Source organism: Gastrolobium bilobum, unplaced genomic scaffold (assembly GCF_033153095.1).
Source record: "Gastrolobium bilobum isolate Gb01-03AN ecotype WA unplaced genomic scaffold, APGP_CSIRO_Gbil_v1 utg5573, whole genome shotgun sequence".
Classification (NCBI taxonomy): domain Eukaryota; kingdom Viridiplantae; phylum Streptophyta; class Magnoliopsida; order Fabales; family Fabaceae; genus Gastrolobium; species Gastrolobium bilobum.
The window spans coordinates 14,625-29,634 of NW_026895721.1; the positions used below are offsets into that span (position 1 = coordinate 14,625).

General features: G+C 32.2%; 2 protein-coding genes across 2 annotated transcripts; both read left to right on the plus strand.

The window, feature by feature from the left end:
- Positions 1-731: 731 nt before the first annotated feature.
- LOC133294364 (phytolongin Phyl2.2) lies at positions 732-2,045 on the plus strand. The gene has a single exon (XM_061493019.1). It carries the CDS (start codon positions 1,019-1,021, stop codon positions 1,685-1,687), a length of 669 nt encoding a protein of 222 aa, XP_061349003.1. The 5' UTR covers positions 732-1,018; the 3' UTR covers positions 1,688-2,045.
- A 4,724-nt stretch (positions 2,046-6,769) lies between these two features.
- Positions 6,770-11,567, plus strand: LOC133294303 (PP2A regulatory subunit TAP46). The gene is made up of 9 exons (XM_061492962.1): positions 6,770-7,063; positions 7,172-7,294; positions 8,724-8,810; positions 8,966-9,070; positions 9,279-9,440; positions 9,864-9,899; positions 9,980-10,051; positions 10,429-10,709; positions 11,033-11,567. The coding sequence occupies exons 1-9, from the start codon at positions 6,968-6,970 to the stop codon at positions 11,277-11,279; spliced, it is 1,209 nt and encodes a 402-aa protein (XP_061348946.1). The 5' UTR covers positions 6,770-6,967; the 3' UTR covers positions 11,280-11,567.
- Positions 11,568-15,010: the final 3,443 nt, after the last annotated feature.

The following is a 15,010-nucleotide window of genomic DNA, read 5'->3' on the forward strand; positions in this document are numbered from 1 at the left end:
CTCCTACTGCATTGAAAAAAAATCCCAGCATTCGGAGCTTATATAATCTCGAGTCTCGACTGTTGAATAGCGCAGCATCCTCGAGTTGAACTCAACTTACAACTAATCTTGCTATAAATGTAGTCATCAAAATAATAATTAAAAAAATGGAATAACATTTATCCTTTTAAAAGGATATAAACTTATATCCTTTTAGATTCTAACCGTTGATTTTCGTCCATCAACGGTTATAATTTATTAGATCAAAATTATTAATTAATTAATAATAAATTTAGCCCATTAAGTTTAACTCAATAGATCATAACCGTTGATAGATGGAAATCAACGGTTAAGATCTAAAATGATATAATTTTATATCCTTTAAAAAGATAGATGTTTTTCTCTTAAAAAATATAATATTTATCTTTATAAAAGATACAAAAGTCTATTATTTTATTCAAAAATATTATAGTTTATAGTGAGAGAAATAAAAATAATAGTAGGAATAGTGAGAGGTTATCTTTTAATTTACATATTAAATAAAATTATAATAATAAAAATTTTAATTTTAATTTTAATTAATTATTCTTTAAAATGATAAATATTTTTTTATTAAAAAAAGTCAAAAAAAACGTAATTTTTTACGACATCGAGGAGAATTTAGTAATTTAAAAATAACGACAGGGACAGTTGGCCATGGTTGGCGCAGCAAAGCCATCCATCCAATCGCGTCGGACTCAAATTTTGTTTTCCCCAACTCTCTCTCTCTCTCTGTTTATTTTTTATTTTTATTTTTTTCAATGCCTTTTTCATCTTTCCTCGTTTTATTTTCTTCCCAAATCAAATCCTCCCTAAACTCCATGCCAAAATTGAAACCAAGACCAAAACCCTAAATCCACAATGGTCTTGTTCAGATTGAAAATTCACCTTTGTGGATGCATGGTTGGAATCCCAATGCAATTCAACCTTCATCTCTGAACAATTAGAAATTCAATTCAATTCAATTCCATATTTGGCGTTTTCTTTCTATATCCTTCCAATGATTTCGAATCCAGAGTTAATCCACTATGCGTGCATTGCAAGATCAAACACCATCCTGGGACATCACAACAACAATTCCAAAGACCCAAACATTGAAGCATTAGCCTCCAAATGCATCTCTCTAACCCCTCCAAACCACTCCCTCTACACCCACACCGTCAAAAACCGCACCTACACCTTCCTCATCGACCCTCCTTTCGTCTACTTCGCCATCTTCGATCACCAACTCCTCAAATCCCAAACCCTATCATTCCTCAACCGTATCAGGTCATCCTTTCGTGAAACCCTCGCCGGTTCCGATCATTTCGCCTCTCTCTGTTTTCAGACACAATTCGATTCCATTTTCCGTGACGCGCTCTATCTCGATTCCGTCGATGGCAAGAGATCCGCGACGCTTCCTATGAAGCCCGCTGAAGGGTTGACGAAGAAGAAGAGGCTCCATGAACCCAATGGAATGATCGATGCTAAAGATGCTGCTACGGTTGATCTCTGTGACGACGTCGTTTCGTTGCCGGTTTCGAAGGGCACCGTCAACGATCGCCAGAAGGCCAAGCACGTGTGGAAGAAACACGTGTGGGTTGTGTTGCTGCTGGATTTGTTTGTCTGCGCGATTTTGTTTATCATATGGTTATGGGTTTGCAGCGGTTTCAAATGCATGGCCTATTGAAGATTCAATGCTGAAAATTCTTTTTTTTAAAAGAAAAAAAAATGGTTCCTTTTTTTCCGGGGTTTTTGTCCCTTCTCTTTGGGGGATTCTTAGCTTCCGGTTTTTATCCATAATTGACAAGCATGAAATTGCAGAGCATCAATCTTCTGTACAAATTGGGAAAAACCGGTTTATATACATTAATATATATGGAATTGGGGTTTCGGTTTGCTTCTTTTTTTCAATTTCCCTGCTTTTCTTGATGGGAATTGTATATGAAGATCTTGTGAAGTTATTAACCGGCCCATGGTCTAATCTTTGTGTTATGGTCTCATACACTCGTGAGATTTGTTCAATTGTGCAAAATTACAGATTCCAGATGTTGAATATAATTAATATACTTTCTACTTGCTAAGCATTATTGTTATTCTTAGTTCATGGATTGTTCAGTGATTATGTTAACATCGGTATTTTGGTTCTGTGGGTCAGTAGATGGTTTGTTAATGGGTTTGATGTGGTTGCTTTATGTAATGATAACGTTTAATTTGAACATAAAAGGGCTGGACATATGTCTGAGAGACTATAGAGTGAGTGATCTACAACCAACTTAGGAATCTATCCTTATCAGTTGTCATAAGGTTAATTTTTCTGCACTGTGATGTGGTGAAAAAGATGAGTTGTATTTGGGATAAGGGATATGCAGGTGTTCATGGTGTTCGCCTCTACTAAGTTCCGTGATTTCTGAAAAGGTTCATGTTAGAATTTTTTTTTTCTTTGGCCATATATTTAACAGGTTTAATATCGACATTTAGTAAGTTTTGTTCATAAAATATGTACTTATGGTAGAAAATCTGGAAGCACATGTTAGGTTGGACACAAAAAAATGTTGAGAATGGATTCTGATCTAGTCATGTGAAATTATCTCTCTCTTTATTAATAATAGGAATAAATTGAATTCCACTAATTTAATGCATATGAAAGAGAAGAGATATTCATAAAAAATTCAAATTACCACCCAAGAATGTTACTTTCATACCAAGTACAGCACAAAATAAAAATCTTCAAGTAGAAAATCTGGAAGGCGAATGCTTTTTGGTTCCCTTAAACTCCCCACAATAAAGGAAAAATAGTCAGTTATGCTGTCGGTAAAGCCGGTGCGGTGGGACTAGGGAAGGACAATATTTGTGCTTAAATGTGCTGGCAATTGATGTGGCCAACTATGAACTATCCTCTTTATGCTCATTGATTTGTCCGTGGTCGACAAACAAGTTCAGTTTTAGAGAACCAGCACATGCGCAGCGAACACGTTGCAGACTAGCATCCCAACTTGGAAAAGATAAGATGAGATGTGTACTAAATTACTAATAAACAAACTTTATAAAAATAGCAATCATTATGACAAGTCGGCAAGCTGGCCTCGGATCTAAGAAATATTGAATAATACGATATGTGCCATAATATAGTTTGAAGTATCTGATTAACGTTTCCAACTATATGCTCCTTTCATTATCAATACTGTGTTATATTTGAAATTTCAGATTACTGCCTAATATCCATCTATTTCCTCTTTCTTTTTTCACTCTTATATTTAAACGTTATTTGATGACCGGAAACATTATTTAAATACTTAATTACTTGAATTTGAACCGTGGATAGCCTTCTTCTCATGAATATTATAATACACATATTTACACATATATGATCTTTTGTTTGTATAATTTTTACTATTTATTTTAATCAATCACACATAGTTTGTACTTTGTAGTATACTTACGCTGGACCTCGTTAGTTCACTTAAGTGAGGGAAGTAAGAGAGGAAAGTAACAAGCAACTAGTACTGCTTTCTCTCCCTTCTATTACTCTGTCTCGTTGGTTCAACTGTCTGATGCAAAAGCAACTCTTCTCTATGGAAAAATGTAAAGCAAATGTTATAAAAAATAAAAATAAAAATTAAAGCGAATGTAAAACACATAAAAGATGAATGGACTAAAAGAACATTTTTTTTCATATATTAAATTTATGTTACAAAAATAGTGTACCTTTATCTTTATTTAAAAAAATGCTAATGTCGAATGTATAGCCTATCTACTATGATTCAAAATCTGAAAGATACTGCAATTATTCATGTGAAGAAAATAATTAAATTTGAACTTGTTAGAGGGGTGAGGGAGGAGATATTTCCTTTCGAGGGTGAAGTAAATTAATGTAATAGTGACTGATCAGGCAGCGATATGAACTACGTAGAGGAAGGAGAAAAAGGAAGGTGGTTGGGGGGGAGTAGGGCTCGATTGTGCTTGGTAAATGGTGATTTCAGCAGAATTTGAACAATGATGCAAAAAATACTCCTATGAGAAAGAATGCAGGTATAGATAGTGGAGTGAAGATTCCCATAACGTGTGCGTTGGGTTTGATGTTTGTAATTTTAAATGACATAAATTATGTCATTTTAGGAGAGAAATAGATACAGAAAGATGAAAATCATGGGAGAGAGAAAGTTGGTGATTTTTTATAATTTATAATTTAAATAGAAAAAAGTTATGTGTCTGTCTCTTTCTTAAAATGACATAACTTTATGTCATTTAAAATGACAAACACTTTTCCCAAACTTGTTTTCCAGTAGTGTGCACCCCACTAAGGTATGTGCTTGGTCAAGTGTGTGTGCAAGTGTAAAATAAACTATTTGTCCTCTAATGAGTTAATGGGCTAGACCTTTTGAGTGGCTCATGAAAGCCTATCCAAGACGGTTCAAGAACAAAATTGTCCATGAGTTAATGTAAAAACAAATAATATAATTTTCATAAATTAAACTAGGAATTTATAATTCTCGAGAATTTTAATCCTACGTTACAAACACAAATTAATTGCGGGTCTCACCACTAACTTTAAACAAATAAAAAAAAAGATGGGGATTTCAATGAGTCAGTAGGAAAGGAAAATTAACAAAGGGGAATACTAGTCTCATGTTATAGGAGCCTAGTATCTCATGTCATAGACACAAAACATGTGAGACTTATTCATTTATTTATTTTAAAAGAATGGGCCCCGCATACTTTGTGTCTATAACATGAGATACTAATTTTCTTCAACATGAGACTAGTATTTCCTTTAAACAAATCTAGTAATACAAATATATCAAACTTTTGTTTTAGAAAATGTACCAGAAGAATACTCCTCTCTATGTGCTTGTAACATCTATTGATCTCTTTTGCCTTCTTATTTTTTTCATTCGATATCCTTGTTTTGCCTAAGATAATTGTGGTTATCAACTAATTCAGTATTTTTTTTTCTCTCTCACAAGAAATATTTTTACACCCAAGACTAATCCCTCTTTAGGTTTTGAAAGGTGTAGCCCTGGCCCTATGTGTTGCCAATGAAGTTCTACAAAACGAGTAAAATTTACCAGCATTGAACTTAGATTGCTAATTGAGGACACGTTATGATTAACTAATTTAGTAACTGGTAAAAGGCTCTACCAATGAGACATTGGTTGGGCCTGTGTGACTGAAACTGTTAATTAGGGCCTAAATCCTGTAAATGCTTTTTAAAAGCCCGAAAGAACCGAACACTGTGTGTGTCAAATGTAATGGATCCTAACTCTAACACACCTGGGCCTACGTTAGATCTGTGGATGCTATCATTCTTTTATATTATAAGATTGGGAAAAAAGTTTCTGATGTTACTTTACACAACTTTGTCTAATGTTCATCGAAACGACGTCGTTTTTGAAGTGAGTTAGTTTTTGAAGTGTACAAATCCTTATTTTTGAAAAAACAACTTTAGACAAAACAAACCCTATAAGATTTTATAAAAGTGAGTTAGTTTTTGAAGTGTACAAATACTTATTTTTGAATTTTAGTAAATTAAATTTATAACACATTTTAAAATCCGTTGGTAGAACATTACTCGTGGGTATAGATCTCTCATATAAGTTTTTTATATGGCAATTAAATATATGAAATTATATTAAAATTTGTGAAAACATAGGGATAATCACAAAATTTTCATTAATCGTATACTCTAATGAAGTTCCTTAAATTCCAATTATTAAGCTAGTTTTTTAGGTATTTAATTATTAAGATAATTAATACATGTTTAAATTAACTTATTCTGTATTTAAAAATATTAGTAATGATTTAAAAAAAATACCAAACATGCTGTTAGTTCAACAATTTTGTCTCTCTGCATATATATTTTTGGTTTATATTTTTATAGAATGACACTTTAAAAATAAATTTAAAAGAATTAATTTTATCAAAATAATACAAAGTAAAAGCAGAAAATTATTTTAAATTTTTTTGATTTAAGTCTTAACTCTAAAAGTTTAGAACAGTGAGAGCAAAATTGTATTATGACATGATAGGCAATTAAGAAACTACTTTTTTTTTCCTCCCCCACCCAAAGCACATCTTTCACTGCTTCATAGTTTTAACCATGCATATCAATGGGCATAAAAAATAGCTAATCATAATCCTCTTCATAAATAGTTGCTTTCAAAAATAATATAATTCATAAAATAATACAAGGACAATTATTTTCTCTTATTACAAGAGAAAAATGTTCTCTCATGGTGATACAAATTCATGGCTCATGGTTTAAAAAAAAGTAAAAAAAGGGCTGACATGATTTTTGATATACTTGCATGAGGGAATTAGTTTCTCCTGTTATCCATAATATAATTATGAAAAGGGATGCAATAAATATTAGCCTTTGTAATCTTAAGCAACGATAATCATGGTTATTTTGATAAAGTAAATCCATTTACTATTTTATCCACTAAAATTATAGCTAATAAGGGGAAAGAATATAGCATTGTTTTTTAGAGAGGTTATACGTTTTTTTTTAATTAAATTTTAATCATTAATTTCTATCAATTTAATAGTTATAATTTATTAAAAATTATTAATTAATTAATAAATATAACAGAATAAATTATAATTACTAAATTAATAGAAATAAAGGATTAAAATTTAATAATAATAAAAGTAAGTATAACATTGTACTTAATTTTTTATTATATGTAAAGAGTGGATTATTTTTTTTTTTTGAAGTAACAGTGAAGGGCGCATGTATACACCGTGCACCCTTCCACACTCAGCACATAACGCTCCTCTTCATCGTTTCTCTTTCTGCATCGTCAACCGTTCTCGATCTCTCTCGATACTTTCCTTCCTTAAATTCCCTTTTTATATTTTTCAACAAACTGGGTGCTTCAGATTTGCACCACCAAACACCTCCAAAAGTTTTGATTTTAAACCCAAAATTATAAAAATAAAAAACACCTTCCTTCTTCTGATTTCAGCGATGGGCGAGTGCAAAATTGAGGACTTGCCGTTGCCGGCGCTGTTTGAACAAGCTCGGAAGATCCACGCAACGGCGACGGAATCCGGGGCTGGCCAGGTACCGCTTCGCCTTTGTTAAATATTCCCTTCTCTTGTTTTTTTGTTTCTGGATTTTTTTATTTTTTTTTTGATTGGACATGGTTTTGGGTGGGTGTGATTTTTTCAGGAGCTTTTGAAGAAGGGATGCGAGACTCTGCAGAAGTGCGAGGACATGGTTAACAAGCTGGGTTTGTTCTCTGCCAATGAGACCAAAGAGGATATCAGCACCAACAATCTTAAGTATATTCTGGTACTTGTTCTTCATTCTTCTCAAAAACTTTATCATTCTCTTGGAAACGTTGTTGTTCTTTGCTATTATTATTATTATTATTATTTTACTGAACTTGGTTTTTTTATTGATTTATGCTTGCTTTCCTGGTTTACTATTCGTATTTGATATATCTTCATCCTGTTTTAGTTTAGATGTTTTGGGTTTTAGGTTTTAACATGAGTGTTTTATATATTGAAGGCAAATGAATAGTGTTATGTATGACGAACTTAGGCTGTGTTTGGAAGAGTTGAGTAGGGTCTAGTGGATTTGTTCTTACTTTTGAGTGATAGAGACATCTGTTTGGGAGTATTTTTGCTGATAGAATGGAGTTGTGGGAGGTGCCCAAATCCCTCCTACGCATTTGGATTCAGTTTTTCAAACCCCTAGAATTAGAGAAATTTTTATGTACTTTCAGAGTAATTTACCAATCCATCAAAACATAACACGTGAGACAGAAATTTAATTTGTGCAGTTAGATTAACTGTATGCCCTGTAGTAAACTCTGGGTCATTGAGTATATTATATAAGAATTTCTCATAAAAAGATATAGTAAATTACCCTTTTTTTTTGCTTTTTTCCTTTTCTTTCCCCTACTTTCTGCGTAATAACTACTTGACATTTTATAAATTATAACCACTCCATTACAAACCATTGATCTTCAATATCCAAACAATGTGTAGTTTATTTTTCATTCCACTCAACTCCATACACAACGGGGTCATCCTGGAAATCTGTTATCAACAAATCCAAACTGGAGGAAAATTACTATTAGAAGATTCTTTTAAAAATTACTATTAGAAGATTCTTTTAATCCTTTAACTGAAACTAACTTTTCTTGTGCCTCTACTTACTCATTTCAAGGTTGAGAAAGGAAGGTAATACGGCATTGAAAACTGAGAATTGTGTTTTAGTTCTATTTAAATTTCTTGTTTGAATGGTTTGGATTGCATTCTACTAGAAAGATAGATCCCTGATGGAATAGATTTGCTCTCTTTTGAGCTTCCTTTGGGGGTTAGATATATTTTGGTCAGTAAAAGCACTCACTTGCCATGTTCAGCCGCTATTCAGTTACTTGATAGATTTAGTGGTGGATTTTCTAATGGAATAAGTTTCATCATGGGAATGGTTGTTTATGCTGGTTCCCCCTAAGTATCAACTAAAAGGAATGTGCAGCAATTAGTACTGGCTAGGGAAATTCGTATTTAGAAAGAATTCCTATCATCATTATTCATTTTCCCACCTGATTATTTGAACCTATTATGAGGATTAAAGCTGGACATATGCACCATCTATGGAATATTTGATTCATCTGTTTTAACTTTTTAAGTACCGATTTTTGAAGATAACTGAGACATTAATATTGATAGCTTTTTACTATTATATTAATTTCACATGATAATTCCTGCAGGTTCCCTTTTATCTTGCTGAGTTGACTGAGAAAATAGCACAGGATGATAGGATACCGATTCTAAAGGCTTCCCAAGAAAAACTAAAGGTGAGAGCTGATAACGACCCCCCCCCCCCCCCCCCTCTCTCTCTCTCTCCAAAAACAGCCAATTCAACATAATATGCACAATTTTTATCAAATTTATGTAATACTCATTTTAATTCCCTTTGATTGAAGCTTACTAAAACAAAACCTTTTTGTAGGAATTTATCTCATTCTGTGAGGCAATGGAGCTGGTCCCGAAAGAGGAGTTAGAATCTTATATGCAAGGGGTACCAAAATCTGTTGCTGATCAGCGGGCAAGAAAGGTATTATTTTTTCTATTATTTTATTTTATTTATTTATTTTTATTATAAGACATGCTTTTCTATAGAATTCAGGCACTATAAATGTGTTTTTTCAATCCCTTTTTCCCTTTATTCCTTTGGAAGTGAAAATTAGACAAGCAAATTTGAATGAAGAGCATGATAAATGCCCACAATTGATTTAGTGATTGATTTGTATACGGTTGTACAGATTGCTAGATTTAAACGTCAGAAAGCTGCAGAATCAAAGTTATTGGAAATAAAAGAGCGAAAGGAACGGCGAGGGCGTTCTACCAAGGCAGCTGCCCTGTCGACCCCTGTTGAGGCAGGAGAAGAAGAAGTATTGGATGATGATGGTGAAGAAGAAAGAGAGGTTCGTGTCTTGATCTGCTATTGATTTTAGTGCAATGCTGCTAATATTCTGTTTCTGCTACTCATGCTTTATTTTGTGAGCTTATGCTGTATGCCTGTATCCCTGAAAATCTGTTCTTGCCGGATTGTTTTACCTTACATTAGATATGCTTAAGTTCGGCTTACTTCTGCTCTAAGCTTTGATAATTAGCACTCACTGGAGATATTTAACACATAGGTTAAGCTCTTAAAATTTGGTTTCTGAGACCTATACCGGTCATCTATATTGCCTGACTGGTTTGTGATTTATGAAATGGATTCTGCCTGTTTCAAATGCCCAAAAGCATTGATTTATTTGTATATAATGACTGCAAATTCTGATTTCTGTGAAGTATGACCTGTATCTGGTCACTGTACCATTCATTTTTTTATTTTTTATTTTCAGGCTTGGAATACTACCATATCTTTGGCGATCTGTAAGGTTGGTTCATAATTATGCAACTTTTTTACTTGTTGACACTTTTATTTCCATTGTACTCATGTTTATCTTGCCATGTTTAGGCATTAGATCTGCTGGAAATGTTAAAGAAAGAGGAAGAGATGCTTTCTGCTGTAAAGGATAGACAATCCAAGGTAATAAAATGCTTGGTGTGTGATGCTGCACGAAGCACAGTTGTACCTTGTTGGCTGTTGGCTGTGGGCCTGTTGCCACTATTTTATATTGATATTGTTACACTGGAAATCTTTATTGCTTTATGGAATGTTGTTTAGCTAAAAGTTTAAACTTGAAAAGCTGTTATAAAGTAAGTAGCAGAAATTAATACATAACTAATTTTGTTGTGAGATCATAGCACGTTTCGTATCCTTATTGTAGAATCTCAGGCTTTGTAACATATATAGTTGAATCTATTAGACATATTCTGTTTTAAAGAGGAATGGGGAATTGTACTTTTTTGCTGGCTCACATTTGGTTTTGTTTATTGTTTCTTTGTTATTTTGCCATGTTTTAGGATGGGGATAAGGAGTTCTCTACGGATGTTCTTGACGAACGTGCCAAGAAAGCAGAGGCTTGGCATCGTGACGCTGCTGTTCGTGCACAATACACCAAGCCGTCACAGCCTATAACATGTGCCACTTTTGCTCAAGACGTTCTGGAAGGAAGAGCAAATGCTTCACAGGCACATGATCACAAACACCAACCACTCATATTTGGACCAGCCAGCCTTGTGAATGGAGGCTTAACAACTGAGAGGGAAAGAATAGCAGCTCAGGTCTTCCAACCTGGTCATAGGTACATATTTATCCTCTTTATGAATAAAATGCACATATAGCCTAGCTAATCAAAGGCTTTGGAATAAGGAAACATAAGAAATGTATTAAACAGAGTAACAGACTATGCCTGAAAGGAAATGAAGTTTTATTTCCTTGCAGTTTGCTTTATTGCTAGGAATGATAGAGGATTAATAGCATCATGACACCATTTATTGCCTATGACTGAGAGAAGTGGTTGGGTAGAATTTTGCATATAGACAAATCTTACGGGGACATAATTTAGGCTAAGGATGGACTTTATTTACACCCTGGTTAATCTGATTACATTTTTTGGGGTGGAAGGTTGCCAACCATGAGCATTGAGGAAGCTGGGGTTAAAGAAATGGAAATAATGAATAAATGGCAAGAGACAAATGTCAGACTCATGGAAGAAGCCAATTCATCTTGGTACAAGGATAGGGTGTCAAGGCCTGGAGAAGATGATGATGAAGATGATGATGCTGCACAGGACAAAGCAAGAGCTTTGGATGACTGGAAGGATGATAATCCGCGGGGTGCAGGAAATAAGAAACTTACTCCTTGTGGGTAAGTGACTCTCATCTATTCTTCCCTCGCTACAGAATAGTGGGCTTTGGATAAATCTCTGATTGTAACGAAATCTCAAAAAGTATAGAGTTCATTTGCTCGTAGTTTGTGTTAAAGATTATATGTATGCCAGGGTGTCTAGTTGGTTACATGTTATATTCTTGGAGCGCAATTAGGGTCCTATTATTTTCTGTTTTTCATGTTCTTTCCCACAAATTTTTGTAGAAGTAGCTTGTTTTGCAATTTGTTTATAGAGCTTTTCAACCAGTTTTTCACTGAGGTGAGAGAATGCATTGAAAGAATGACGCCTTAATATATTAACAAAACATGATTATTTTTCTTATTCAATTGCTGGTTAAATTTTACATTCTACTAAAATTTCTTAAAATGCATGTTCGGTTTTGATTAATTTTGAGAAAATAATTGTTTTTTTTCTTTCTTTCTTTCTTTTTTTTTAAAAAAAAGAAAAAGTTTTTCAAGTAAAATTTTGATAAAACAATTTAGTTCCTCAAGTTTCCCTTTTTAGAATCATTCCTTCTTCCAAATTTATTCTCAATTCATTGAAGGAATAATTTCTTTGATAAATCGCTTAGATATGTTCGTTGAATTATGAAATGTTATTTATCGGTCTACATTTCAGAATAAGAAATGCGTGTCTATGAGCCAAGGGTGTGCCTAAGATTGTATATCAAATTTTTTTTTGGCTTTATTAGTCTTTTTTATTAGTCTTCTTTCACATGAGATAGTTATTTTATGTTGTAGAGAGAAAATAAATAAATTCTATAATTATAAGAAAAAAAAGAAAAAGGTGAAATGCGAAACTCGAAATGAGAAAGCATCTTATGTAAAAGATTGAAGTGACAGAGAACATAAGAGAAATTATCAGTTATCTTACGTATTATCTTTTCGAAAGCAATTGCCTGCCTACATTCATTTATTTGTATAATTACTTTTTTTAGTAATATAAAATTTTGGAAAAAGGAATGTTGACTTGTTTCAAGACCAAACAAGTTGCCAGTAATAGGAATTGAATTTGATTTTTACCCAATAGCGAAATCAGGATTTAATTTTAGCTGGCGCTAAAAAAATTGACATATCAAATTATCAACAAAAAAATTTATTAGGAAAAAGGAAAAAAATTTACTTGAAATTTTTAAAGTAAAAGTATTGATATTATTTTAATAAATAATAAATATTTATTTAAAATATAATATAAAATTAAATTAGTATAGAAAGTACAAATTATATGTATATATACATATATGAAAATTTCATGTGATCTTTATGAATATTATTTCATGTGATGCAACTGAAAATTTATTTCATGTTATGTTAATGAAAATTTATTTCATTTTCGTGAATAAATTTTTTTATCTTATATATTTTAATTTGGTTTGGACTTATAAATTTTAGTTTGCCACTTGATAGGCCTTACAAGTTGTATTAGGTTTTTAATTTTTTATAATACGTCAGTCCAGACATATAAATCAAGCTTTCAATAAGTTAAAAGGTCAGCATAGGCTCTAAATATTTTCATAGGCTTAGGTTATCAAAGCTAAAACTTGGCCTAACTTGACCCTTTTGTACCCCTAGTCGTGACCTATGAAGAACATCAACGTAGAGGGACAACAAACTTAACAATTAAAAAGAAATATGGAACAATCAGCGACAAATGTCTAAAATCTTTTAAATGACATTGGATCCACATAAATCATTTAATCAGTGTTTAGATATTTTAAAAATTTTAAAAAGAAGAAGAAGAAGTTGTTAATGAATATGTATAAGAAATTTTCATACTTAATATATATACATATATCTTCATTGATTTTTCTCTTAAATAATTTTCACTGATTAATCGCCAAAATTCTCATTCCTATTGTGAAATCAAATACGAATAACACCAAGAAACAATTCAATCCATTACCAATAGCAGCCGTAGCTCTACATTAAAATAAATATATTTTTTTAAAAAAAAGGTAAACGTAAAACAACACTCCATTTTTGAAAAGAAATAAAATCAATAAATACAACCACACACAAAAAAGTGGTAAATAATGAAAAAGGGGCATGAATTTCACTATGTTAAAAACATTCAATACACAATTATGGTCAGCAAAAACAAAAAACTTCTATTTTACAATGTTCAAAAATGTAAATCAATTTTTTTCCTAGTGGACAATATAATTACCCATGCATATTCCAAGAACATATATCCGTAAAATCTTGAGAAAAGAACGAAATATCACTCCTTGTCATAGAATGGCTGCTGGGTTTCAGGTGGTGAGTGCGAATAAGAAAAAACAAGTTAGAAGAAAACTCTAATTGGAAAAAAATGAAAGAAGAAGAAGAAGAAATTAAGAAGAAAACAACCTATTATCTGGTCAGATACGCAAAACAGCTCCAAATCTTTGTCTGTTATCACTGTTATAATTACTTATATAATTATATATAATAAATAAAATTTGTTGAAATATAGCTAGGATTCATGCCCTACCTAAATATAATATGGGTACGCCACTGGTTCTACCTATAGTAAAACTAAAAATCCTAACCATTTTTTTCCATTGAGAACGAAGAAGAGTGAAACACACTTTTTAACACACACTCTTTGTCTCTAAGGGAGTTTGATATGTTAAAAAGTCATTTATATATTAAGTCAGTTTCAATCGCCATACTAAGAGATAATTTGCACTCGCACTAATCACTGATGCAACAATGCAATCTGTAATATCATATATCAATTTGCATGGACCCAACGTAAACATCAACGAAAATTCGAGATCCGTGGTAGGAACATAGGCTACGACTTCCTTCGTCTAAGATCAATAAATTCTCACTCTTCGTTATCACACTATCGTAGTCAATTCGGTGGATAGATATCTACATCCACCGGTCCTCACAGCAAGCTCGTTATCCTTTTATGTTTGAAAAACAAATTATAAAAATTAAAAAAAAGAAGAACATTTCTATAGTTTATCGGAGATTGCATAGAATGTCATCTGAATTTGGAGCCACCATTACTGAGTTCACATTCCAATGACAGATCTTCGATTTTGTAAATTACGAAATCTTAATGTGCAAACTGCAAACGGTCCGGTGAGTCATCGCCAGGACAATAATATGGACAAAACTATTTATAATTTTAGAAAAATATACTCTTATATTGTAGGAGAGTGTTTTTTTTTCTTAGTACAGTATGAGAGTGTTTTATCTCTTATACATACATCAATTTTCGTGTTACTTTTTTTATCTTTTTTTTTCTTCTATAAGTGAGTGGGTTCCACACATGATTGTCTCTATAGCATGAGAGAGCTCTCTCCTATTATATGGGATTAATAAAACCTTGTAATTTTATATATGATTTGATAAAGTGTTAGAGAAGTATAATATAAAATTATTAAAATCACCTTCACTTAAGAACTTAAATTATGAAGTTGAATTTATTTCTTTATCATAATATTATGGATTCTTACCAACTCTTTTTTCTAATAAATATTTAAATGTGGTATTTTTTAACACATGTAAGTAAGTTTGTGCAAGTTCAATGAACTCTTGTGCAAGGGGCAGCTTAGAGAAGTCTAATACAAAACCATTAAACTAACCTTCAATTAACCGTAAAGTTGTGGAGTTGAATGAAAACTATAAAAGAAAAGTTATGGTATCATTGTTGTGATATTTATGTCAGGCTGACTCTTTTATTAATTATTGAATAATGATTAACTGAATATAATAATC